Raw genomic sequence first — 25,906 nt, forward strand, 5'->3', positions numbered from 1 at the left:
GAGTGACATCCCTCAGCTGAGCCAACTTCTAAAAGTTCCGATTTTGTGCTCTGCTGCTCTATCACTTGGCAGAAGCAACAGATGGAGGCCCCCTCCCCGGCCATCTATCCTCCCAAAAATGCCTCAGATTCACTTCTCCGCACATCCTACCTTGCAAAAAGTGGCCGCTTTTCTGTTCAGAGAGTTGTTGCTATTCTTTTCTTTGATCTCCTTTTGAGTTCGTAGGTGTTCTGAATAGTTTGATCCCTATCTAGCTGAATTCCTGAGAGCAGACAAAATCCAGGTCTCCTACTCCTCCACCATCTTGCTCCTCCCCCCTAATGTCAATCTTTTTATGCCTAATTATTTTTTCTGGATTTTTTTTTCCAAAAGTGTTTTCAATAACCCTTTTTTGCGGGCGCCTGGGTGGCTCAGATGGTTAAGCGTCTGCCTTCAGCTCAGGTCATTGTCCCAGGGTCCTGGGTTTGAGTCCCTCATTGGGCTCCTTGCTCAGCAGGGAGTCTGCTTCTCCCTCTGCCTCTGCTTCTCCCCCTGCTTATTCTCTTTCTGTCTCTCTCACAAATGAATAAATAAAATCTTTAAAAGAAAAACACCTTTTTTGCCTTATGTACATAGATTTAGCTTTTTGACCTCAATAAAATCTTAAAACGTTTAGATTTATAACCTTTAGTCAACTCAGTAACCTTCACAGATACTCATCACAAATAGAGAATCTCTATTAGGTAAGATTTAAAACTATTGGACATTTAAAACATTGGACATTAAAGCTCATATTTAAAATATTAAGAGATCTTAGAGCTAAACTTATTCAACCCTCTCATGTACTAAGTTCTAGGTGAAGGAAAAGGATTTGGGGAAAAAGGATTTGGTTGCAAATTATAGCTCCCTGGAGGTTTGTGAAGTGATGCTCATTACCCTGAGATAGGAAGCCTCACAAACAGGGACGAATCAAGAGGAAAAGGGAGCAACTGTGTCCTCACTGTTTTTTCAGTTGCGAAAGATGGGGTTGGAGAAAAAAAAGACACAAAGTTGATAAAGTTGAAATGTAGTGAGAATCACATGTATGTATTTTATTTCTGAACATAGTTGAAAATATGGACATGGTGGAAGACATAATTATCATGTGCAAACCTTGTCATTAATAAATATAATGTGTTTTTTGGTTAATGTATACTTTTTCAAGGCCCTAATTGGGTAATATTTTTTATCTTATAGAATCCTGGTGAAATATTTATTATTTTGAGAGATGAAGTCATTGGTGATACTGTGGAGGTTGAATTTACATCAAATAGTAAATGTGTTAGGACACAGCCAACCTGTTGGAATAAGACAGTCTGGCGGATGAAAGCTTTAGGTAAGAAACTTTTTTATGCATTAATAAATATAAAACATCATCCTGAGTTTCTTTCAATAAATTTATGATAAATGGTTTCACTTCCTTTCAGAAACTAATATTGTTCTGCAGGTGCTTCCTGTGTGTAGCTTTCACATACCCAAGGTGGTTGTTAGTAATCTGGATTCCCAAAAGTATGAAAGTGTAAATTATGAGAAATTAGCTTGTGCACCATGTGGTGAAATGACCATCCACAATATCACATCGTTTTAAGTACATCAGCAGAGAGCATTTTAATATATGTCAGTGATTCAGTGTGGAACTAAAACTATTTGCTTTATTGTAATAGGATTAATGAACATTTGGACTTTCATTCATGACCTTTTTCCTTTCCTTTTTTTGCCATGCCCATGAATATATTTTTGGATTCTTTGGAAAGCATGATTCTTTTTCACTATTTATCATCATGGTACCATTTCTATATACAATCTTCCCTCTTTTCCTTATTTAATTTATGAGGTTAACCATTTTATTATCCACCTTTGCTTGCAGCATTATAAATTGTATCAGGTTTAAAGTTCTAGATGGAATAGCCACACCTGACACAAGAATTTTATTTAAAATCAAATCTACTATGTTAATTTCTGATGTTTTGATATAAATGTAGGACTACTTGGTTTTTGAATTTATGATATCATTTTACAATCAAAGAATAAAATTACCTTATAAAACTTGACAAATGTGAAATTTATAAAATATTTTGCAATAAAAAGTACACAATCTTATTATGAATCTAGAAATGTAGTAAAAACATTTAAAATTAAATACTATGTCAAATGCATCCTGAACTTTTTTTTTCCTCTTGGAATGTAGCTATTATGAAGCCCTTTTATAGAATACTTACAAACATTTCTATTGTGTTATGAAAAGTACGCATCTCCTCTATGGATTTCCTTACACAGGTTAGTTCAGAGTTGAACTATAGAAAAGGAAGGACTGTACACCAAACATTTATAAACATTTCAGACACTGGTCCCTGTATTGGACAAAGATATGTAGAAGTGAGATGAGAAAGAACTTTGTCTCTTTTCTTTCTCTTCCAAAGCCCCCTATTTATGCCATATTTTAAAATGATTTAATGAACATTAATTTCTAACTAATTAGTTTTCAAGTTTAAACTAAATCTAGTTAGACTAAAATTGCTACAGAAAAATCAATATTGCAAATTTGTAAGTACTTAGATAATATTTCCCAAATAGCAAATCAAAGTGTCAAATAAAATTATTTGCATTAAGATTATGTGTTCAGTTTACCTAGTAGCTAAGAGCAATACAAAGAACAAATTATGTCAAAATGCACATTTTTTTCAGAAAAGCAGAAAACTAATAGTCTATACCTTTCAAGATATACATATCTTGTATAGTATGGCCAGTATATTGGCCAGGCCATATATAATGTCTATGTGGTTGAACAGCAAATTTGTAGTAAAAAACAAATAAACCACTATTTACCAGTTATGCTATTTAACCTCTCCAACTCTTATTTGCAATTAATATGTTCTGGAAATTAGTGAGAAATTTTCTTACCAAATGTAACAGTATATAGGACGGTTCCATGAATGTGTATGGGGAAAATGGATGGGACATGCCTCAGCGGAAGTGGCCCCAGAGTCTTATTTTTTTCTGCCTCATGCTACTGTTTGTTAACATTTTTTTAACCCTAGCAAGAACTACATTTTACATCATAACTCAGTACATACTCAGAAATATATAATTAAAGCAAAAGTAGTCATTAGAGTAACAGTTTTAGCCTTGATATGTGAAGAACTTGGAAGCTGTCACTCCTATTCCTACTACAAGAAAAAGCTAAACAAACTGAAAATCAATGACTTTTCTTGAACTCCTCAGAGAACTAAGGTTGCAGGGCAAACCACCATCTCAAAATCTTGAGAGGAAAGTAATCAAGAGAGTGACATCCAAGATCTGCTTGGCTGGAGCAGAAGTCACTGGAGCCATAAAGTGATAGGCACACCTAAATGGTAATTTTGATGAATTGCAGGGGGTAGAGTGTGGACTAGCTCAAGAGTAAGAAACTCCTGAGAGCATCCATGATTTTGTGGGATTCACCTCCAGGAACCCTACCAGGTTCACATAGTGAAGATCTGAGGAAGATCTTCTAGAGGTTAGAGGAAGAACAATCATGGTGAAATACTCCCTGTATACTCTTCATAGCAGTAGTTTACTCTCCAGGGGAAGCCACCTTAAGAATGCCTTATCCCAGCTGGGGAAGGGCATCTATCCCATGGTAGCCCCTTCTAGCTTTTCTGTCTCACTTAGGGTTAGGAGGAAAGCGATGTCACAGGAGAAACACTGGTGAATGTGACAGCCTAGAGATACCAGCCCACTTGAAGACAAAGATTTAATCACAAGATTAGAATGCTTTCCTCTGCCCCAACCTGACCACCACAACAAAAGGGTCTCAGTATAATGGCAGAAGGTTACAGTTGGAAATACTGCAAGATGCAGAATCTTTCTGAAGAGGAGTAGTTAGGGAAGCAGGAGGTCAAAAGGAAAGACAAAGACAAGGATAATAGAGGAATTTGAAGCCTCTGGCACCTACAGCTATAGCAGATATGAAATATGGCCCACTTCTCAGCCAGATTACTACAAATTCTCTCACTACATGCCTACCTACTTCAGTTCTTATACCCGACACAACATGTCTGGTTTTCAACAAAAAATTACAAGACATGCCAAAAAGCAAGAAAAAACATAGTCTAAAGAAATAAAGCAAATATCAGGCCAGAATTAGATGTGACACAGATGTTGGAATTATCATACAGAGAATTTAAAAAAACTTTGATTAATATGTTAAGGACTGTAATGGAAAAGTGAACAACATGCAAGAACATATGGGTAATATATAGAGAGAGATAGAAATTCTATGCTAGTCAAAACCAACTAAACTGATACCATGTTGTGTTAGTGGGTCACAAACCATAGGTGGAGAACTATGTTTTGTAGCTACACTGACCAATATGTTGACCACTAGCCACCACTAGTTACTTAAGCTTTATTATAATTAAATGAAATTTAAAATTAATTCCTTCAGTTGCACTAACCATATTTCAAGTGCTTCGTTAGAACATATCCATTCCTCTTGGAAAGTTTCACTGAACAGCACTGAATAGCACAGTACAATAGAGTTCCTTTTTCTCTACACCAATTATGGAATAAGAGAGTGTCCAGCATGCTCTTTAAAGGCTAGTGATTTGTCCAGAATCTTTAGTGTAGCCAAAGAAACAATTAACTAGTGGCCAAAGCGCTGTTTTTATTGTGTTTTGAGCCATTTACTGGGTAACTTTAAACAAGTCCCAATCGTGTCTCAACTTCCTTGTTGATAAAATAACTTCTCTAATTACATTTCAAATATTTATAGACATTTGGAGGTAAGGGAAATAAGTTACAAGACAACACTTAAACAGATATCCAGCTGAGGAATAAAGTGTTAATCTCTCCCTCTAGCAATTCCTTTAAACATAAGGAGTGGCTTTTCTGGAATACCTCACCCTCAGCTTCTGGATAAGGTATATTAATCCATTTAAAAATTGGGGGGATCATCTTTCTAAGTATTGTAGTCCTCATATTACACCCTCTTTTCTACCAGTCCTTTGCTTATATCTCTTGATATAAAAGCCACCAAATTTGTTCATCCCCCTTCACCCTTGAGGAATCATGTTCAACAGAACTCCTAATTCCATGTTATCTCATATATAATCCCTGAACTCATTGGTGATTTCCAGGGGCAGGAAAGATCTCAATTATTATCCCACACTAGTAAGAGTCTATACAGATTTAAGTCTCTAAAAAAATTTTTCTGTACTTCTTTGAATACCAAATTAAGATGGAGGGATCTAAAACTAAAGTGGAAACATACCAGGGATCCTTCCCTATTACGGATGTATCAAGTTTATTTTATTTTTTTTAAAGATTTTGTTTATTTATTCATGAGAGACGGAGAGAGAGAGGGAGGGAGAGAGAGCGAGAGAGAGAAGCAGAGGGAGAAGCAGGCTCCCAAGGAGCAGGGAGCCCGATGCGGGACTCGATCCCAGGACCCTGGGATCATGACCTGAGCCGAAGGCAGATGCTTAACCATCTGAGCCACCCAGGTGCCCCCGGATGTATCAAGTTTAAACGATGGCCTCCATCCTTCCAGTCTCTTTCTGGTGTAGAAAAATTGCTCATGTGATTTGATTTCTGATCATTTGGCTCATGATTTAATCAGCCGTGTTACTCAAAATGGGGTTTGCTCTCTGTAAGTATTCTCTTGGGTGATACCCAGAACTTCATGTACTAAATCTGGCTGGTATTGAGGGCTGGTATGGCAGCTTCACAATATTGTCCCAGAGCAGACTTATTTCTGCTAACCATTCCATAATCCCTAGGGTATAGCCATAATCATCATGGAGTAATATGGCTTCTAAGACCCTTACTATCACTCCCAATTTTCGAGCAACCTGATGAAGCACTGGTGTTCCAGCACCATCTCATATTGGATTGCAAAAGTCAATTCTATGCATCTCTTCTCTACTTCATATTCAGTGATATTACCTTGTGTATTAGTCTCCTCTGGCTGCCATAACAAAATTCCACAGGTTGGGTGGCTTAAATGAGAGAAATTTATTTTCCTCACATTTCTGGAGGCTGGAAACCTAAGATCAAGGGACAAAAAAATTGGTTTCTGGCAAGACCTCTTTCCTTGGCTTGTAGGTGGCTACCTTCTTGCTGTCTTCCTATGGCCTTTTCTCAGTGCATGGAACTGGGGGTGTCTCTTTCTCTTCTTATAAGGATACCAGTCCTGTTAGATAAGGGCGCTACCCTATGACTTCAGTTTAACTTTAATTATCTCATTAAAAGCCTTATCTCTAAATACAGTCACCTTGGGGGTGTTAGGGCTTCAACACAGGAATTGGGGGATGGAGGGAACACAATTCAGTCCATTGACTTTGGTTACTTGAAATCAGCCATGGTGGAAGTATATACAACACAGAAATTGGCAAAAACTATAAATCAGAACTTTTTGATTTTCTTTTTGGAGAGTCAGTTTATCAACACAACACTGGGATAAAGAAGGCCTCATTAAATTGAGAAGGTTTCTGTAAGACTCATCTGCTGATATCACATTAATCAGGACCTAATCCCAAGCTCATGTCTAGCTGAAAGGAAGAACAGAAAATCGAGTCCTTTTAGTTGGATAGCAATGTGCCCAGCAAAAATAAATAAATAAATAAAATAAAATCAGGATTCTGTTTCTAAAAGGTAGAGAATAAACTTTGGGATAGGCAACTAACATTCTCTTTTAGAAAATGGTACCTCTTAAAACCAACTAATAATAAAATAAAAACAAAAATAAAACCATTATTCCTTATTATTCCTTCCTTTCTTTGGATAGTTTCTCTTAGTCATTTTAAGTGTGTGCGTGTGTGTGTGTGTGATAATACTCTCAGCATGTCACATACTCTGAAACCTACTTATAGTGTTCAGACCTCTCAGATTTTTCACCACCCAACCAACTCTTTGCCGTATTAATGCTCTTTTTAAATGTATGTTTGTTTCTAATTTGGTAACAATTCAGAAAAAAACAAAATTATGTTCAAGTACAATTATGCCAACCAGTGAAGAAATCTTAAGATGCTCTTTTTCTAAATGGTATCTTTCCCTTCTCAGACACTTCCATAGCTTAACCTGATTCTTTTTATTTGAGAAAATGTCCTTTACTTCTGTCTTCTTTTTCCTCTCAGCTTAATAAATTCATATAATTACTTCATTTTCTAAAAAAAACACACCTTTCTAATGGTATCCACAGGTTTGTCACTGACAGGAACTGCCTTGTGCTAAAGGAATTTGAAGTTACTCAGGAACTTGCAGTAGTCTCAGCTTATGCCAAAAGTTATAAAAATACATGTGCAGTCTTTAAACAAGAAATATCAACTAATGTTTACTCAGAAGGAAGAGGGTATTCCTCTGATACGTGTAGCTCAGCCAGAAAAATACTTTATACAACGTGGGGACAACCAATTAAAAGTTGAAAGGAATGTAAAAATATCCACAAAGATATAGAATCTCTTTGTTAATTAAGAAACTGTTCCGGATAATGTAAATTATAATTTCATATTTCATTAAAAGAGCATGAAAAATACTTGAGGATGTGACAAATATTATGCTTAACCTGCGTAGAAAAATAACAACAATTGATAAGAAATTTTTCTAAATATCATAATTGAAGAGGGCAGTTTTAAAATATATTAAATTGGTATCAATTTTTAGGCAAGACAAAGGTTTTGAAGCCACCAATATTTATTTAATAATAATGTTCTAATCAAAAGGAAACCATATTGACTTCAGTTCCCATGGAAACACTAGGTGGGTTCATGTAAGGTTTACCGTGTGATAAAGAGCTAAAGTTGGTTGATAAAGGAACACAGCGTCACAGACAATGGAAATACAGAAAGCAAACAGCTCTTAAGTTACTGGATTTGTGAAATATGTATTTTTAAAGAATTAATGAAGGTAGTTCTGACTATTCAAAAACACTTTAGTTTATGTTTTCTGTAAACTGTTTCAGTTTGTCCCTCATCTGGAAGGACAAACCACTTAAAATCCCAGAGACAGTGCAGGTTGACAAAGAATTTTAAATGGCCTGGACCTTGAGATGTGAAATTTGAGTAGAGTTCCTTTTTTACTGTTGCTCCTGTATAAGTTTGCTTTCTTGTGTATCTGTGTTTGATGTGAGCAAGAAGTTCCATCTTCTTACACTATAAGCCTTTTTTCCTCTCCATAGCTGACTCCAGTACCCTTGCTTGGTTTGGTGATCTTGACCTATATTCGTGTGTACTTCCAGTGTTAAATGTTACTTCCTGACTTTAGATAGTAAATAGCAGAATTCACTTTCCCTCTTTTCTGAGTCCTTAAATTAATTGGCTTTTATTTTTATTAAGGAGCTATAAAATGTAGATATCATAATGGCCACACTCAAAATAAAATAATGCTCAGGTGGTACAGAGTGCTGTTTATGAAAAGTCCAATTCAACAATACATATTTAAGGAGGGCCTCCCAGCCAGATGAATCCATAAGGAATCCTCCAAGGTCTTGATTTAATAACTGACATTCAATAGATAAGAAAATGTATACAGCAAAGGACAGTACTTCAAAGGACATCTCTTGGGAAGATTATTCTAAGATCAACATCATTATCAATAGATCTAATGGTACAAGTTATCAAGAATAAATCAGTTCATTTACTTTCATGTTAGATTTTAAAAGAATTAGAATATTTTAAGTATCCTATATCAAAGAGCTACCAATACATACCTCATCATGTATCTCTCATGATTCATCACCTGACTTTCTTTCAGTGAACACCCCATTGCAAACTCTAATCTTTTTTCTGATAAACAAAATCAATATCTTCTTTCAAAATTGTCTTTCTGAAATCTACCAAAATTGATTTCTTTTGACTATAGTAACTCTAGAACCCTCTTTACTATATGTAGGCTTCTTCAGCTGATTAAATGTACTTTTGTTGCATTTTCTCTTACATTATCTACTGGATGGACTTACCTTGGGAGGAGAGAACTTTTATACATATATTTTCTTTATAATACAGGTTAGGTGTCTAGTCAAGCAATGTGGGAAGAGAAAATTACAGCTTCTTGATCTAATTAAGCTTAAGATTGCTTTTGCTGGCTTTAAATCTCTCTGAGCAAAATTATAAGAGGTCATTTAATCTCTTCAGGAGATAAAGTAAAATGCTTAAACCTTAGAAACTTTTAAATATTCAAAGCTTCGTCAGGTGCCTAAGGTTAGAACAGGCTTTTTTGGTCTTGTACCAAATGGCTTATATTCCAACCCCCAGATGTCTGGGTGACAGTTTTCCAGGAGAATTTGGGAAATATCTCCATGACAGAGAGTCAGATTTTTTAAAGCAAATGGATTTCAAGGCTTAATTTTGTTTACTTTTGTTAAAATAAAGCAAAATAACTTTCTTACTGAAATGATTGATTATTGTTATTCTTTCGTAGGGAACCCAACATTCTTAGGAAACTCTAACTCTGTTGGTATGTTAATGCAGAATTCACAAGGTATCATATCAGTCACTTTGAACAACTTTTTCACAAAAAGAGTTTTGATAAATGTATAGTATAAATGGTACTTAAATAGCAGGATATTAAACCTTGTCTTCCCAAGGGTTTTTCACTGTAATCAGTTGCATAAGAGTTTGGTGATTTCAATCGATTCTACTCTTTCTCTTTCCAAATACAATTTTGAGAAACTTGCCTATAATTAATGCAAATTTTCTTGAGATTATTAACAGATACACAACTTTAAATGAATGATGGTATCATTATAAATTCTAAAGTATTATGTAAAGATAATTATAGATTCCATCAAAAAAGAAGTTTAGTAGTAGGAAGGAAGGATTTAGGGCTTTTACCATAATTTTAGCATGTTTTGATCTTGTAAGGTTTTATTTAATTAAGTCTAAAATTGTACATTATATTCTTTGGATACTAAGGATAAAAAAACATTTAGTGCTAGAAGTCAGTAAAATTGTTATGAATTCTTAAATATTCCTTCATATTCTCTAACAGATATAATAATAGGATACATGCATTGTATACTCAGCTCTTGTTTGTATTTTATAAGATTTTCCTGCTGGCTCTGTCAATGTCCGCGTCTACTGCGATGGAGTCATTAAGGCCACAACAGAGATGAAATACTCTACAACAGCAAAGCCTATGGAAAACCTACTGGGAGTGGCACGTCCAGGAGATGGTGTGTGCCAGGTAAGTGGATCTTTCCACGAAGTTGGTAACGAGCCAAAGAGCCAATGCTTGTTAACAGAATGCATGCTTTGGTATAAAGTCTGAATGCTGGTTGAATAAGAATGAATTATGGATCAATAGTGAGGGAGGAAACGGACTTCTGTGGTGCAGAGATACAGATGAATTAGTTTGCTTAACTCAAGTCATTCCAGATAATGTCACCAGGAGACAGGTTCTCCATTACAAAATCGCTTTTGTGATGGGCTCATTTTAAAGTTGTCACAGAGCAGATAAAGAAAGACAGTAGGATTAGACAGAACTCTTAAGAAACGAATATCCTCTTTATCCAGATCTGGACAGTGCAAAATAAAAGTCAGATCATCTGATGCGTTGAGGCTCAGGAGTCAGACAAACCAAGAACACTACCAAAAAGGGAGCCTAGGGCATTAATCTAGGAATTGTTATTTTCATGTGGAAATTTCCAAGCTTGGTGTGTTTTTCTTAGTTTCACTTATTACTGTTACCCGATAGTGAAAATTATTGCTCTAAATTGATAGTGTTTATTAGGAATTCCAGAACTGCTCAGATTTTCAAGGAAGTGTGCAAAGAGGCAATTTCAAGCCCCAGGTTCTTTCTCCAGGGTGACAAAGCATTACTCAGCAAGGAGGACTTGGTGAGGGGTTTCTAGTCTTCTCAAAAGGCCCTTGTTTGAAACAGTTACCAGTGAACGCCAATGCCCTCATGGGTATGGAATGCAACAATAGTATTTTGATTCATCTTAAACCATTGGTTTAATTTCTGCATTTTATTTTGTTTTTTTGTTACCTGACCCACTTTCAAAAGAGAGAAACCTTGTTTAATGTGGAACGTTTATCCTTTATGTGCTTATTCCATCACGTATTCAGAGTGAACTAAATGGCATTTCTTTTTATAGCTACTTGATAATTAGATTATACTCTTACTTAATTGCCTTGGGTTTTTGGCAGTGGATGGGGAGGGTAAAAGGGAATAAAAGTGAAAAAGAGGTAGCTAAACAATGAGATCTTCAAATTTACCACAAAACACTCTATAACGAAACCATCAATGATAGTGTGACTGACAGGTTGTCATGAAACCTTATCTGTTTAAACTAGTCTGAAATTGGAGGCTTTGTTATTTATTTTGTGTGACACATTTTTTTCTATTAGAACAATGGCAAAGGTAAAAATGTCTTAGAGAAGGTTCAGGGAATAAAGTACCATTTGTCAAACTGGTAGTCGGAGGACATTTGACAAAATGTCTATATTGTAATTGCAAAGCAAAAACAAAAGTATTAGCTTGAAATATGGATTGTTTCATTTTATTGTGACAAATCTACCTTATCTTCCACTTTAAAAATTCCATTCACTGCAAAAAGATTAGCAAAAGTGATATATGCATTATCAGTATTCAGTTAGCATAGAGGTAAAGTAGCCCCCCCAACACATTTTTGTGTGGATTTTGCCTTTGGGGAGAAAAAAACTTTTTGTATGCAAGAAGATTAAATATAATGTATGACTCCTGGGCAATTTTTCAGAGTGCTTTATTTTGCCAAGTCATGGTTTCTTCTACAGCTTTGAGTGAATACAAACTGTTTTGGATCATTTTCAGATAACTAGAAAATACTATTTCCTTTTCACCCTCGGTGGGTGTCAGAAATGAGAGGTGAGAAAGCGTTACGATTACATCTTAGGATTCTCCTCTTCACCTATCCCTGGTGGCCTAGCATAAGGAAGGATGCTGGACAGTCACAGCTTGATTCAGGCTTTTACTCTCAGGAGAGAGTCCCTTTGAACCTAAGTGAGTACTGAGAGGTAGAATTATTCTAACTTGGTGACAGCAGACCACAGCATGGTAAGAAGAGACATTAGGAGATTTAGTTTAACCTATACCACTTAAGATAGGCTTACGAGTTTTGCTACTGTTGTCAGGGGACCTAGACGTGTCATGAAATTAGATCGAACAAATTCTGAGACTGAGATCCCGGACCAGACTGAGCTGTACTATCGCAGGCCTGAAGGAGGGAAAACGCTACAATTCGGTCAGCCTCCATCAAAGCTTAGACCAGGAATGACGTGGGGTTCTCCAGTCCACTGGCATCTGGACCATTTAAGTTATCCCTAGTATGAATTCGTGGAGATAGTGAAAAGCAGGCTCTATCCCTGATGAAAAAGAAGGAACAGCAGGGGCATTTCCTTGGTGTGTTTTAGGGTTGTTTGGCCTCAAAGGAGACAGCCCAGCCCCCACTGGGCTTCTGCTTGCAGGCATTTGGATTTCCCTTTTGACATTTGGCTTTGTTCCCAAGTAGATTATATTTTTTAAAATGTGCAAAAAGGTTTGCTTTTCCGTGCCAGCATAGAACATTACAGTAATTGTTTTTTTCATATGCTTGCTACTCTGTGACTTAATTGGGAAATTTGGATATTTTGCAGATAATTCACTGAACATCTCTAGTCAAAGAACAATATTCATTGTCATTTTATTCACTCTAGTTATCATGTATTTGTAAGAAAATATACCAGCAGATTTCAGTTTTTTCAGTATCTGATCTACTTCGCTGGAATGGCCTGGTGTAAGAGCCATCCTGAGTTTTCCTGTAAATTTTAATGGCAGATGTGATTTAAGTAATCTTAAAAATTAGTAGTAAGATACTGCCTGTAATCATTTAAAAGCTATTGGGCATATAATAATGTGAACAATCTGTGAATTTGAGGAAAGGAATACTAATGAGAAATCTGTGGTTTTATTTTTCAGTAATCTTAGAACTTATAATAAGAGACTTCATATTATTGTTTAAAAGCTGTTGGGCATATAGCAAAATGACCATTCTGTGCATTTGAGAAAAGAAATGATGAGATATTTGATTTTCTTAGTTTATTTTTAATGATGTCCATTAGGTTTTAAATAGTTTACCTAAATCAGCTTAATTATCCAACTGTTTCCTAAATCATTTCATCTTTTTCAGATAGATATTAAATCCCAGCATGTAGCCTCATAAAGGTACAATTTCCAGAGCATTACCTAAAACAACAAATTTAAGAGAGATTGAATGAAAAATGAAAAAAATCCAGAGCCCAACTTGGGAAGATAATTAGAATTCAAGTACTAGGGTTAGAAATACTAGTAACTCCCATTTAACTGAGATAATTAAAACCTTTGAGATTTTCATCCTATTTACAGAAGCATCTGGGGACAACCATAAAGTTAACTTTGTATAGGAACAACTAGATACAATATAAGAAACCAAATTAGGTCAAAATAAAGTTAACTTTGTATAGGAACAACTAGATACAATATAAGAAACCAATTAGGTGCTAAAGGAACATAGCAATTATTGGTCAAAGCATTAGCATCCTATTCATTAAAAGAGTTTTTGAAGTGGTACCACATAATTCTTCTTTGTTGTATTTCTTGTTGGTACAATGATATCTTTGTGCTGCATGTATTGATCATTTTGCACGGTTTGCTTTATACTTACTGAAATCTTAGATTCATCTTCATGTTAGGGTACACTTCATTTCCAGTTTTTATTAAATTATGTATATGTTTCAATCTTTGGTTTGCTGCTTACAAATATTTTATACAGTATGAAGCCAGCTACAGTTGGGATGAGGGAAGATACAGGCATAGGGAACTCTGATATCATGAGGAACTTTGTAGTTGTAAATAGTTCTCTTAAATGTTAGTTTTTTCACAAGGTTAAATTCAAAAGTTAGCAGGTATCTTCCTTAAAGAATTCTTCAGGAGATTCATCCCAAGGCCTTTCAGTAATTTTTTTTAGGCCCTTGTCTTCTTGGAAAGACTGGTGGACACCATCTTTCTTCTTATCATCAGCTCCTGTTGATAAGGGGTGCAAGTGCATCTAGTCTCTAAACTATACTTCTCCATAACGCCAGTGTTATCTAAGCCACTCCCTTGCTACAGACTTTTGGTGACTCACTGGATAAGGTCCAAACTCCTCTGAATGGCACACCAGCCTGCAGAGCCACAAATCTTTCCCAACATCAGCTCTTATGACAGTATACCCTCCATGTCTTCTTTCTATTTTTTTTTAAGATTTTATTTATTTATTTGACAGAGAGAGATAGCGAGAGCAGGGACACAAGCAGGGAGAGTGAGAGAGGGAGAAGCAGGCTTCCCACGGAGCAGGGAGCCCGATGCGGGCCTTGATCCCAGGACCCAGGGATCATGACCTGAGCCGAAGGCAACCGCTTAATGACTGAGCCACCCAGGTGCCCCTCCCTCCATGTCTTCTTAATTCTCTCCATGAGTCCTATGTTTTAGCCCTCCAGGATTGCTCACTCTTAGAACATACTCAGCTCTTCCTTCCCTCCCCCTTCTTTAAGGTATGGGCATTGTGTTTTTCATCTTTGCATACCTAGTTACTTTCTTTTTTTTTTTTTTTTTAATTTTTTATTGTTATGTTAATCACCATATATTACATCATTAGTTTTTGGTGCAGTGTTCCATGATTCATTGTTTGTTCATAACACCCAGTGCTCCATGCAGAACGTGCCCTCCTCAATACCCATCACCAGGCTATACCTAGTTACTTTCACACAATTAGCTCCTGACCCATGAGACACCATGAGACAAAAATGGGAAAACACAAATGCTTGCTTTGTCCTCTAGTGCTAATTAAAAACATAAGTGGAAAACTATAGGTATGTAAATGATAAGAAGAGAATGAAAACCGTCCTCTTAAAATACAGTTATTTATTTCTCAAATTGAATAAATGAATCTGATACTTATGAAAATGAAGAATGCTCAGAGGCCCTGGATACCAGAAAAGTGAAGAATTTGTGCTATAAATTTTTCATGTTCTACCTCAGTAATGAACCGTATGTTCATCATGTAGATCATTACTGACTTTTAACAGCTATATGGTTCCAGATTCCAGTCTTGCCTTTCTTTTGAATATTAAGGAAATGTTTGATACTCAAAAAAAAAAAAAAAAATGCCTACAGTCTTCTCTCTCTTTCAAAAGGCTGCATGTTATCTTTTCTTTCCCTTTCCTGGAAAGCGACAGCATAGCACAGGAGAATCATTCAGTTCCGGATGGGGCAGGAGCAGGTGTTAGATTCTTTAACCAAATCAGCAGTCACTTCATGAGAGCTCATTCTCCTTAGTGTGAGAGGGATTTCCTCATGTGTACAGTGAGGAAGCTAGAATATATGATCTCCAAGGCCACTTCGGACTCAAATAGTCCACAATTTTATGCCAAGAAAAAAAAAATACTTCAACTGGGGATTGCGACTGCTGTCACCAAAGAACATTGGCTTGCAAGTATGTGGGTTCTTGATGCAGCCTTTATTTCACTTGTATTAGCACTTCTTCCCAATTCTCCCAGCAGAGAAGGAAGTGATGTGAATTTCATGTATCTTTCACCACTTTTATTACATGTTTCCTATTTCTGATGAAATATTTGAAATGGGTAGGGGAAGAAAAAATAAAGTGCAATTTGGGCATTTATTTCTGGATTCATTTTTCATATTTTATGCCCCTAATTAGAATGGATCAGTAAGAATAAGGCATATTTATTGAAACTTGAATTTTACTGATAAAATAAGTGATATTTTGTGCCATGTCTCCACCTGTGATAACGATTCAGCAATGGTTAAAGATGCCTTATTTGGGTAGTTCAGACTTAAAATGGTTAAAGATGCCTTATTTGGGTAGTTCAGCAATCCCCAGTTCAGTTACCAATTATTGAGTCAAACGGGAACATGCCACTTAGTACCTTCATCTACTTATTTAGGAAAAAACAAATAAGTTGGTTAACTTTAACAGCAGATATAGCAGCTGTTTTAGGGGAAAGAAATAAATATTTCTGAGTGCAGTTACTTAGCCATGAACACAACCATACTTTTAGTTCTTGTTAATTCTCTATCTTATAAGCCATTATCAGTCCATATTGGCCCCATTCATTTTAGCTTATGTTTAACTGTTTAGAATATATCTTATTAATGCCACTTTAATTTATAGTTTCTGCTTACTCAGTGGAAATAAATACTCCCTCCATTTTTTATTTCTCCCAATTTGCCTTTTACATTCCTCTCTCCTCTTATCACTGGGGTGGCTTTGGCTGCCCTTTGCAGAGGATGTCTGTGTGTCTGCGTGAGTGCTGTCCGTAAGCGACCTCATTCAAGTGCAGCCCTCTGCATATACTAGCTAGGTCTTTAGAGGCTTTGGATCTTCTTCAACCATAAAGAATGTTTTTAAACAATCCAGAAAACAAAGCACAAGCCAAATACAGTTAACAATATTCCTCCGTAGCTATTATTCATAACAAGACAATTAGAGAAAATGAGAGAATCTGCCTCTGGAATGAATCGCAAATCATCAGTAATCCTTTGGAAAGTAGAAGACTGAAAAATCCTTGTGGCAAAATGCGTTTGTTGGCATTTTTTTAAAAAGTCATTATGCATTCTGTGGGCCTCTTTACCAATAATAGTTATAGTATCAACAATAAGATAAATAAAGTAAATATGTAATCTGGGAACTCTAAATTGTGTTTAGCATTCATGAACTATGCTTCTACAGTAAACAGCATCAAGACGCAGGAAATGAAGTAAAAGAAATTTTTGACAAGGAAAATTCAACTTCTAAGAATCCTGCCTCTCCCACCCCACCCCCTGTCAGCCATTTAGCCATCCACCTTATTACCTTAAGTATCAGCACACAAACAAATATAGTATGTCAATTTTGCTCAAGTCCCACACAACAAATCCAGTGGATATCCTTCTTGTTCAATTTAACTTGACTGTCAGCAGCAACTGACACCATTGACCAAACTCACTTTTCTGATTATTTTTTTCCCCTTAGCTTTCAAGAAGCCCTATCTTTCTGGTTTTCCTTCTCCTGTCTTTGCCTTTTCTTCTCAATACCCTTTGTAATCTCTTCTTTCTGTGATCTAGAAAATAGTTTCAATTTCAGTGTTTTGATTCTTAGACTCTCTTCCTTTCTTGATAAATATTCACTTGGCAGGTTAGCTCATTAACTTATAAAATACAATCCAAATGTGGTTTTCCTTTAAGGCCCAGTCTTTCTGCCTCGGGATAGGCATCATCATCCAGTTTAAACACCAGAAACATAAGCGTCTCCTTAATACCTTCTATTGTCTCACCCGACAAATTCAATCCGTATCACTTTTACTCACTGCATATTGCTCACTTCTCTCCACATCCCTCCAGTTCTAACACCTCAGTCCTCTGCCTTTCCTTGTGCCTAAACTACAGTGGGCTCCTAACTGGTCCCCCACCATGTGTTCTTGCACCTGACCTACTTATCTCAAGTCCATAGTCTGAGGGGTTCTTTTAAAAAGATCTCAGCAGGCGATGCTCCTACTCAAACCCTTCAGTAGATTCCAAAGGTTGTATGGATTAAAAAAAGAAAATCTTTAACATGAACAATATGGCCCTATAGACGCTGTCCCTTCTCTTTCACTCCAGCTTGATCTCACTCTCATTTCTCTCTCTCTGCACTCCAGACACACTAGCCAGCTTCCAGTTCCTGGACTTTTGGTTCCTAATCTCCTACCCCAGGGCCTTTATAAATGCTCCTCTTTCTAACTGAAACTTTTTCCCAATCTCCTTTCCCCTCACTGACTTCCCTAGTTAATTCTAATTCATCCTCCAAATTTTAATTCCAGCTTCTCTTCCTCAGTGAAGCATCCCTTGACCTTGTACATCTCCCTATGTATCTCTTTGTAGTGCTGATCACATTCTAATTGGACATCTGCGTGTGTAATATTTGTCAATATCTGCCTCTCATTAAACTCCAAGGTCATTTAGGGCAGAGATACTGTCTATTTGGTTCCCTGTTTCATCTCCAGAGCCAAGTACGCTGCCAGACACACAGCTGCTGAATACCTATTTTGTTGGGTGAAAGAATGAGAGGGTGAAAGCATTTTATACATTAAGGTACCCACCCAAACTGAAGTGACCCAGCTATCAGAGCCCCTTATTCCAACAGCCACCGGCTTCCCCGTAGTACAGGCACAACCTTTTTTCAGAGCTCAGGTTATTGGACTGTTGGCTGACGGAGTGCTCTTTCTGACTAAAGTAGAGAGAGCAGGGCAAAGAAGGGAAAGACAAAGGAACAACCAAGTGAGTATAAAACAATGAGACCAATTCTAACAGCCTACCTTGGGAACTAGTACCTAAAACAACTCAAAAAATAATTTCAAAAATTTAGGAAATCATGGCATCATTTAGAGAAGTCTTTTTTGAAAGGCATTTCTCTGGATATGTTAGTGCAATTTTTGTTTTAAAATTGATCTTATTACATCTTTAACAGTAAGTTGTTACAAAATAATTGCTAAAGGGAGGTAAGGGTGAAAAGAGTCATGGTTCTTATGACTGCTCTTTCTACTGCCTGCATTAGGAGAACTGGTCTTTTGTTTGTTTCATCATTAATGTCATTAAATATGTCTATTAATGAGTCTGTTCAGGTTTGGTCAAATTAAAGCTTTGAGGCTTTTTGACATTATGTAAACGGGGGTTGTTATTGAAAAATTCAGCGTAATCAAGCTTCAGTCAACTTCTAGGAAAGTTTTTTTTTTTAAACTTTATTAGATTGCGTTTACTAAATTATGGTGTTTATGCATGACTGATGGAGATGGCAGAAGCTTCTATTTGTTCCCCAGAATTTCTTTTTCCTTTCTTACATATAACTTTTATCTGGGCACATGCTTGCCCGGGTAAATACTGCACTTCCTGACTCCCTTGGAGCTAGGTGTAGCCATCTAAGTACATAACCAATGGCCAGCAGCATGTCTGTAGAAGTGATATGTGCACATTTCTGATCATGTCCTTCAAAGAAGGATGGAGTCTCTCCTTCACTGACTTTTTTCTCTAACTGGTTGCAGTAACAACAAGGGAGTGAGGGATGAACCATCTAGGACTATGAGGAGGAAGGACAGCAGTGCACCAAATAGAGCCTGGATCCCTTAATCAGATTGCCTAATTCTAGGCTTTCGTGTTAAAGAGAAATAGGCTTCCATCTTGTTTAAGCTACTGGCATTTTGGGTCTCAGTACCACGATAGCAAAACCTACATTCTAATTGATTTAGAAGATACGTGCCATTTAATTTAAAAATTTAGAAAGAAAAAACAAACTATTTTCTTCAGTTGCTACAAAAGCCAGTTTGGGGAGCAGTCTGTGCCATTCTAAATCACAGTGATTACATTTCGTGAGTGGTTATGAGAGCTCACAACATGGTATTTAGAGAAAAGGGAATTAATATATACTGGACATTTTACATATTTACTCATTTAAACTCTTAAATAATTTTGTCAGCTAAGTATTATTAAGGTCCATAGCTAATGAGTCCTGGCGCAGGAATTTCAACACAGGTTTCTCAGATCTCAAAACATTTTTTTCTTATTATAATATCATTTTCATGTTATGCAAAGAGATGCCGTAAGTCTGAATACTGAACCAATAGTAAACATAACATATTTGAAAGGAGTGTTAAACTGCATTGTTTTATATTTTCATATTTACTCTTGCATTTGTAGTCAGATATAGGTTGAAATTCTAAGAACTGACTCACTCAAAACTTAGAAAAATTAATTTGACAAAGAAAAATAACTCCTTTATCTTACCCTATCCACTTACTTAGATCATTCCTTTAACTGCTTATAGTTAAATACTCATAAAGTTAAAAAAAAAAAAAAAAGAAAGAAAGAAAGAAAAGGCTTTGCGTAACCCCGGCAGTATTTGCTTTGCTCCTTCACCTGTCATTTTCTCTACAAGCTGCAGTAGGAAATTTGGTTTAAGAGTTATTATGTAAGCTATCAAATTCCCCTTTATATGGCTATTTTGGCTCACTTTCGTGGCACATATTATGAACAACAGAACAGACGAAGTGACCTTTCTTTTACTAGTTAAACTTAAACAAGCATAATAATTTGTTATAATAAAAAGAACATGTTTTCAGCTCAACCGTTGACTTTCCTTTTAGATATCTGAAGGTAAAGAGTAAAATGGAATCATTAAATGGGCTGTGTCTCCTATAACATTTTACAACCCTCCTATGGTTATTTCATTCAAGTTGTTTCTCTTGCTCATCGAGGTACTTTAAAACTATTACCGTCTTTCTCTACCAGATCTGTAACATTACTTTAATATTCTGTGGCCAGCCTTGCAGGTTTCATCAGCCACTGTCAAAGCTTAAAAGCCCTCTTCTTTGCCCGCCTCTGCTGGGAAAGCTGGGCAAGCCAGATTCTCACATTTTTAACTACCCATGCAGCTAGAGTTTTCACCTAAGTTTTAGGCAATGAGACACAAGGGGACATCTTTGGAGCTTTTGCTTTTGTGGTTAAAAAAAGAATAGATGTTATATGAAAACAATGAATCGTGGATCACTACATCAAAAACTAATAATGTATTGTATGGTGACTAACATAACATAATTAAAAATAAAAAAGGAATAGATGTGACTGACAGATGTGCCCACTTTACCATCCCCCTTCCATGTATGCCCCTTTCCTTCCATTTTCTGGCTAAATATATGATGTTTGGAACTTCAGTGTCCATAACGAAACTATGGGACCATAATTTATTCTTTATTCAAACACTGTGTCAGATTTTATTCTTTTCTCCATGGCAAGAATGTAGTATTAAGTACAGTGTGTTTAGAATGTAAAGGCATAAGTTAAAATTCTTGATGTCACGCTTCCTAGCTCTGCAGTTTCGAGTATTACTAAGTTTTTTGTACCATAGTTATCACATCTATTAAAAAAGGCATTTAAAAAATCTACCATGCAGGAATGTTATAAAAATTAGAGACAAATTATATAAAGCCTAGCATATTCTAGGTGCCCAGCATTTAGTTAATATTACTACCTCAACTCTTTTGAGTCTGTTTCACTATATAGACTTGTATTACACTTGCAACATACAGCCTTTCGTACCAGTCCAAACATCTGAAATATCTCCTCACTGCTTCGATTATATGATATTGTTCTAAAATCCTATTAAGGACAATCTCTCAATGCAGTCATGTCCAAGCTGTGTTGATGCCCCTTATTCAAGAAAGAGGCACCATCAGACTTTTTGAAAGGGTGCTGCTATGTAAATAGATACTTATCTCAGGGAATTCAGCTTTGTGTAATGAATATTTCCTGATTTGTTTTTATTTATTTTTCTGGTTCATTTTTTTCCTGGTTTGTTTGTATTTATTTAAACTTTTATTTACTAGAAATTACAGATGCAAATGTATTTGAAAGAAATAATAGAGATTATGCGTTTGGTTTTGGTTTGTGTTTGGTTTGTGTTTTTCAAGGAATTGTCCATTTCATCTAACTGGTCAAAATTATGTGTGTGGACTTGTTCACTGTACTTCCTTACTATCCTTTTGATGTCTGCAGGGTCTGTAGTGATATCTCATGTTTCATTCATGACATTTGTCATTTGTGTCTTCTCTCTTTTTTCTTCAGTCTTGCTAGAGGTTTGTCAGCTTTACTAATCTTTTAGAATTATCTCTTTGTTATATTGACTTTTTTCTATTTTATGTTTTCTATTTCATTGATTTCTGCATTTTAGTTATAATTTTCTTCTTTCTGCTTGCTTTCAGTTTGTTCTAATTTTTTTGTTGTTGTTGTTAGGTTCTTGAAGTGGGAGCCCATTGTATTTACCTATATTTTTTACTTGCTATGTTCTTTCTTCCTTCTTCATGTTCCAGGATTCTTTCTTTTATCATATCCTTACTGTTTAAAGAACTTCCTTTATCCGTTATTGTAGGGCACATCTGCTGGCAACAGATTTCCTCTTTTCCTTCATTTGAGAATGTCATGATTTCCACTTCATTCCTAAAAAATGCTTGTGCTGGGCATGATTCTCGGTTAATAGTTCTCTTTTAATTTTTGACAAATAGTGTGCCACTTCTTTCTACTACTACTACTATGTTTCTAATTGTTTTTACCCTGTAGGGTAAGGTATTGTTTTCTCATTCAAATTTTTTTCTTTGTCTTTAATGTTCTGAAGTATAACTATGATGTTTCTTGGAATAGAATTCTTTGGCTTTACCCTGTTTATGGTTTGCTCAGTTTCTTCAGTCTGTAGGTTTATCTCTTGGTAAATCCAGGAAGTTTTCAGCCACTATCTCTGTGTACTTTTTCATGCCCAGCCTCTTTCTTCTCTCCTCCTGGGATTCTGATCACAAGAATGTTAAATCTTTTGTTATAATCTCACAGGTCCCTGACACTATTTATTTTTTTTTCCTTCTTCTTTGTCTCTGTTGTTGAGATTGAGTATATTTCATTGTTCTATCTCCAAGTTCACTGATTCTTCCCTTTGCCCCTTGCATTATGCTGTTGAGCCCATCCACAGGAGGTTTTATTTTGATTATTGTATTTTCAGTTCTAAAAATCCCAACTGATTCTTTTTTATACTTTCTATTTCTTTGCCAAAAGTTTGTATTTCCTTGCTGAAGCTTTTTTAAAAAAAATTATTTCAAGAATTATTGTATTTGCTTGTTGAAGCTTTTTATCATGACTGTCTTAATATCTTTTTTAGGTAATTCTAAAATCTTTGTCCTCTAGGTATTGACATTTATTGATTGCCTCTTTTTATTCAGTTAGAGATCTTCCTGGTTCTTGGTATAACCATTGATTTTCTATTAAAATGTGGACATTTTAGTTGTATTTAAGTAGAAGAAAAGGAGAAAGTACAACTACTCCATCTTTTCAGAAGTGGAATTCCATAATTCTAAATATCTTTTAAAGCAGATATTTTATATATTTTTCTCTTTTAGGAAGAAATACTTATAATAAAGTCGTTTATCAGGAATAACTACATATATATACACATATATATATGTATCTTCAGATTCAGATAGAGTCGTGATTTATAAAATGTATGTGAATAATTTTTTTAAAAGTACATTAATTAATCCCACATTTCCTCACATGACACTGAAAGAATTCTGGAGAAAGTTATATATTTATTTCATATGTACAAAGTTATTATTTTGTAGTATCTTTCTGTCATAGCTTAGTTTTTTCTAAATTCTTTTTCTAATATTCTTGATAGGCATAGATCTAAACAAAAATGCATATGTATATGTTTATATTATTTATATATACATAATTTTTATTATAACCAAATACTAGTGTCAACATAATTTTATCATTTCATTCTACTCTAATTTTCACATGCTCCTTGGTAACTAAAAACTTAGGATGTTTGTAAGTGTTGCTGAATAAATGTTAAGTTACTCTATTTTAATCTCTTTATTTGAACAACCATTGTATCAATCTCATTAAGTATGTTTTAGGTTGCACAATTTATTTTAAGGAGAGGAAAATTTATGGCATTTTTGAATTTCAATGTCAGTGTTTAGAAAGGATGCCTATTTGTGTCCTTGAAATTTAAAAATAAGCATAACTGCTCATATCAGATTTTTCTAGTTAGGATATCTTCTAGGGAGAGATCCTTTTGGGATTATTTTTAATAGCCATTTCTGTGATTTTTCGTATGTTTGTTTTGTGTCCTATACCATTTTTTTTTGTGAAATGGAAAATAGACGTGATTCAACTAGTTATGGTAGACTGGAATATTAAAAGGTATCTACATTCTTTCCTAATTAAATAATTGCCCACATGGTGAAGGTTTTTTTCTTCTTCTTCTGATTTTAAAAACACTGCTACTGCATTTTTTAAATTCAGTGTTATAAGCGGTAACATTTCTCACATTAAAGTGTCACAGTGCCTCAGGGGAAGAAATGGTACTTCTCAGATTCCTACTGGGAACTCTTGCTCTTTTGAATTCTCATCTGTGTCTCAGAATCTCAGAACTGGAAGGAATCTCAGAGGTGATCTTATGCCTAACTTATACATGAGTGTGGTAACTCAATATGTCTGTATTAAATCTTGTATACTTTGGGGAAGAAATACTAAGTCTATCTCCTCATACAGATATCATTAACTAGATAATAACCTATGCAGAACTCTCGTGGCCAATGGCACAATTTTTAAAAAATATTTATAAACTAATGTTATGATTTTAATATTTTCATGGTCTCTTTCATTAGTTCGTATAGCTGAGACATGTTCTTTTTTAGCTTTAGTATACAGAAAGTGTAAATATATTGCCAGTGATGTAAATAAGCCTAATTTAATCCACATAATAAACATTTCCATGTTAACTATTATAGGCCTTAAACAACTCCTTGTTTCTCACACGTTGAATTACGAACTTTTTATTATATATACAAAACACTTTTTGAAATGCCCACTTCCTTCTCTCTCATTCTTCTGCAGTTTCATGGAAATTCCTAAAATCCTTAACCAGATCATGCTCTATGATATCTCCACGACTATATGCAATTTGTTCCTTTAGTCCAGAATGCTCTTTATGTGCATGGCAATCTCCATTTAGCTCATGTCCCCTAGTCAGCCTTTTCTGACCATTTCATCCTGTGTGGAACTGAGCTATCCCCCTTTTGCCTGTACCGTACTTGACCCATGAAGATTTTCTATCATAGTACCTAGAACTCAATTCATTGCCGATATGTAATTAGATGACCATGAATTTCTTGAAGGCAGAACTTATTGTTGAATCTCTCCTCCCTTTAAAAAAAAAAAAAATGCTCCAGAGCTAATGGCTTCACATAGTCCATAGCCATAGCATGAAGAAGATTAATGTTGTTTTTGCTTGGCATTCTATAGGTATAAGTTGAGAAGACTTTCATCGTCTCTCCCCACTTTTAAGGAGGACTTTTAAAAATCCAGAGAAGCCCGGACCACTTTATTATTTAAGGCACACAGATTTATTGAAAGAAATAGAGTAACAAAAATGTCTTTTTTTTTCAATCCATGCATTTAATTTCTGTGACTGTGTATTGGTAAGAAGTCTAATTTTACTTGGAAATCATACAAAAATCTTAATTAGGAACTTTTGTTCCACAAACCTCTCTCTACCTGATGGCTTTGTTGATTGGCCCACCTCCTCAGATACAGTTCTCTATGTCTCAAGTCAAATCGGTCACAGTCAATAGCTCACAAAATACAATTTTAAAAGAATGGTGGGTCTGTAATGGGTTTGCCACCGGTAGTATGAGTCTACATGGCTCATCCGAAAATGCTCAGTTTAGGGAAATAGAGTAGACATATAGTTAGTTATTCTATAGCTGGGGGCAGGGGGAGACCAAGATGAATATTCTCCCTCATTTTAACCCAGGAATGAAATAATCAATTTAAAACTGTACCATTTCTGATCTTTAAGTTGAAAAACCAGACTCATCATTTTATTACCTCATTTATTAAAATGTAACATGTATTTTAACAGAATTTATTTTTTAAACAAATTCCAGTGTTATCATTGATCTGCTGTAATACTTTGTTAAAATTAGTAAATATTTAAATAAAGTTATTCACCCAGACACAAAAACTTTTATTTATTGCATCTATTTTTCCGTTGTTTTAATAACTGACTTTTGGGTCACTCAGTTGGTTAAGCATCTGTCTTCAGCTCAGGTCATGATCCCTGGGTCCTGCTCAGTGGGGAGTCTGCTTCTCCTGCTCTCTCTGCTCCTCCCTCAGCTCATGCTCTCTCTCTCACTCTCTCAAATAAATAAATAATTAAGAAAAATAACTGAGTTTTAGTCAAGCCCCTAATGTTTTGTACTTTTCAAAAGAGGTGTCAGTCTTATTAGAAATATTAACCAGTATTTACTCCAGCTAATAATTTTTATTATGTTGCACTAAGATGAGTTTCTATGTA

General features: G+C 35.4%; 1 protein-coding gene across 8 annotated transcripts in view; it reads left to right on the top strand.

The window, feature by feature from the left end:
• The window catches only part of BANK1 (B cell scaffold protein with ankyrin repeats 1), a 328,778-nt gene that overhangs the window by 105,559 nt on the left and 197,313 nt on the right, over nucleotides 1-25,906 (top strand). For all 8 annotated transcript variants that reach the window (XR_003521018.2, XM_027600223.2, XM_027600221.2 and 5 more), the window contains exons 4-5: nucleotides 1,216-1,354; nucleotides 10,040-10,179. Coding sequence is in view for 7 of the 8 variants with exons in the window: in XM_027600223.2 (XP_027456024.1) it covers nucleotides 1,216-1,354; nucleotides 10,040-10,179 (279 nt within the window). In the remaining variant the exon portion in view is untranslated. The remainder of the gene's footprint in view (nucleotides 1-1,215; nucleotides 1,355-10,039; nucleotides 10,180-25,906) is intronic.

This window comes from Zalophus californianus, chromosome 2 (assembly GCF_009762305.2).
Source record: "Zalophus californianus isolate mZalCal1 chromosome 2, mZalCal1.pri.v2, whole genome shotgun sequence".
Classification (NCBI taxonomy): domain Eukaryota; kingdom Metazoa; phylum Chordata; class Mammalia; order Carnivora; family Otariidae; genus Zalophus; species Zalophus californianus.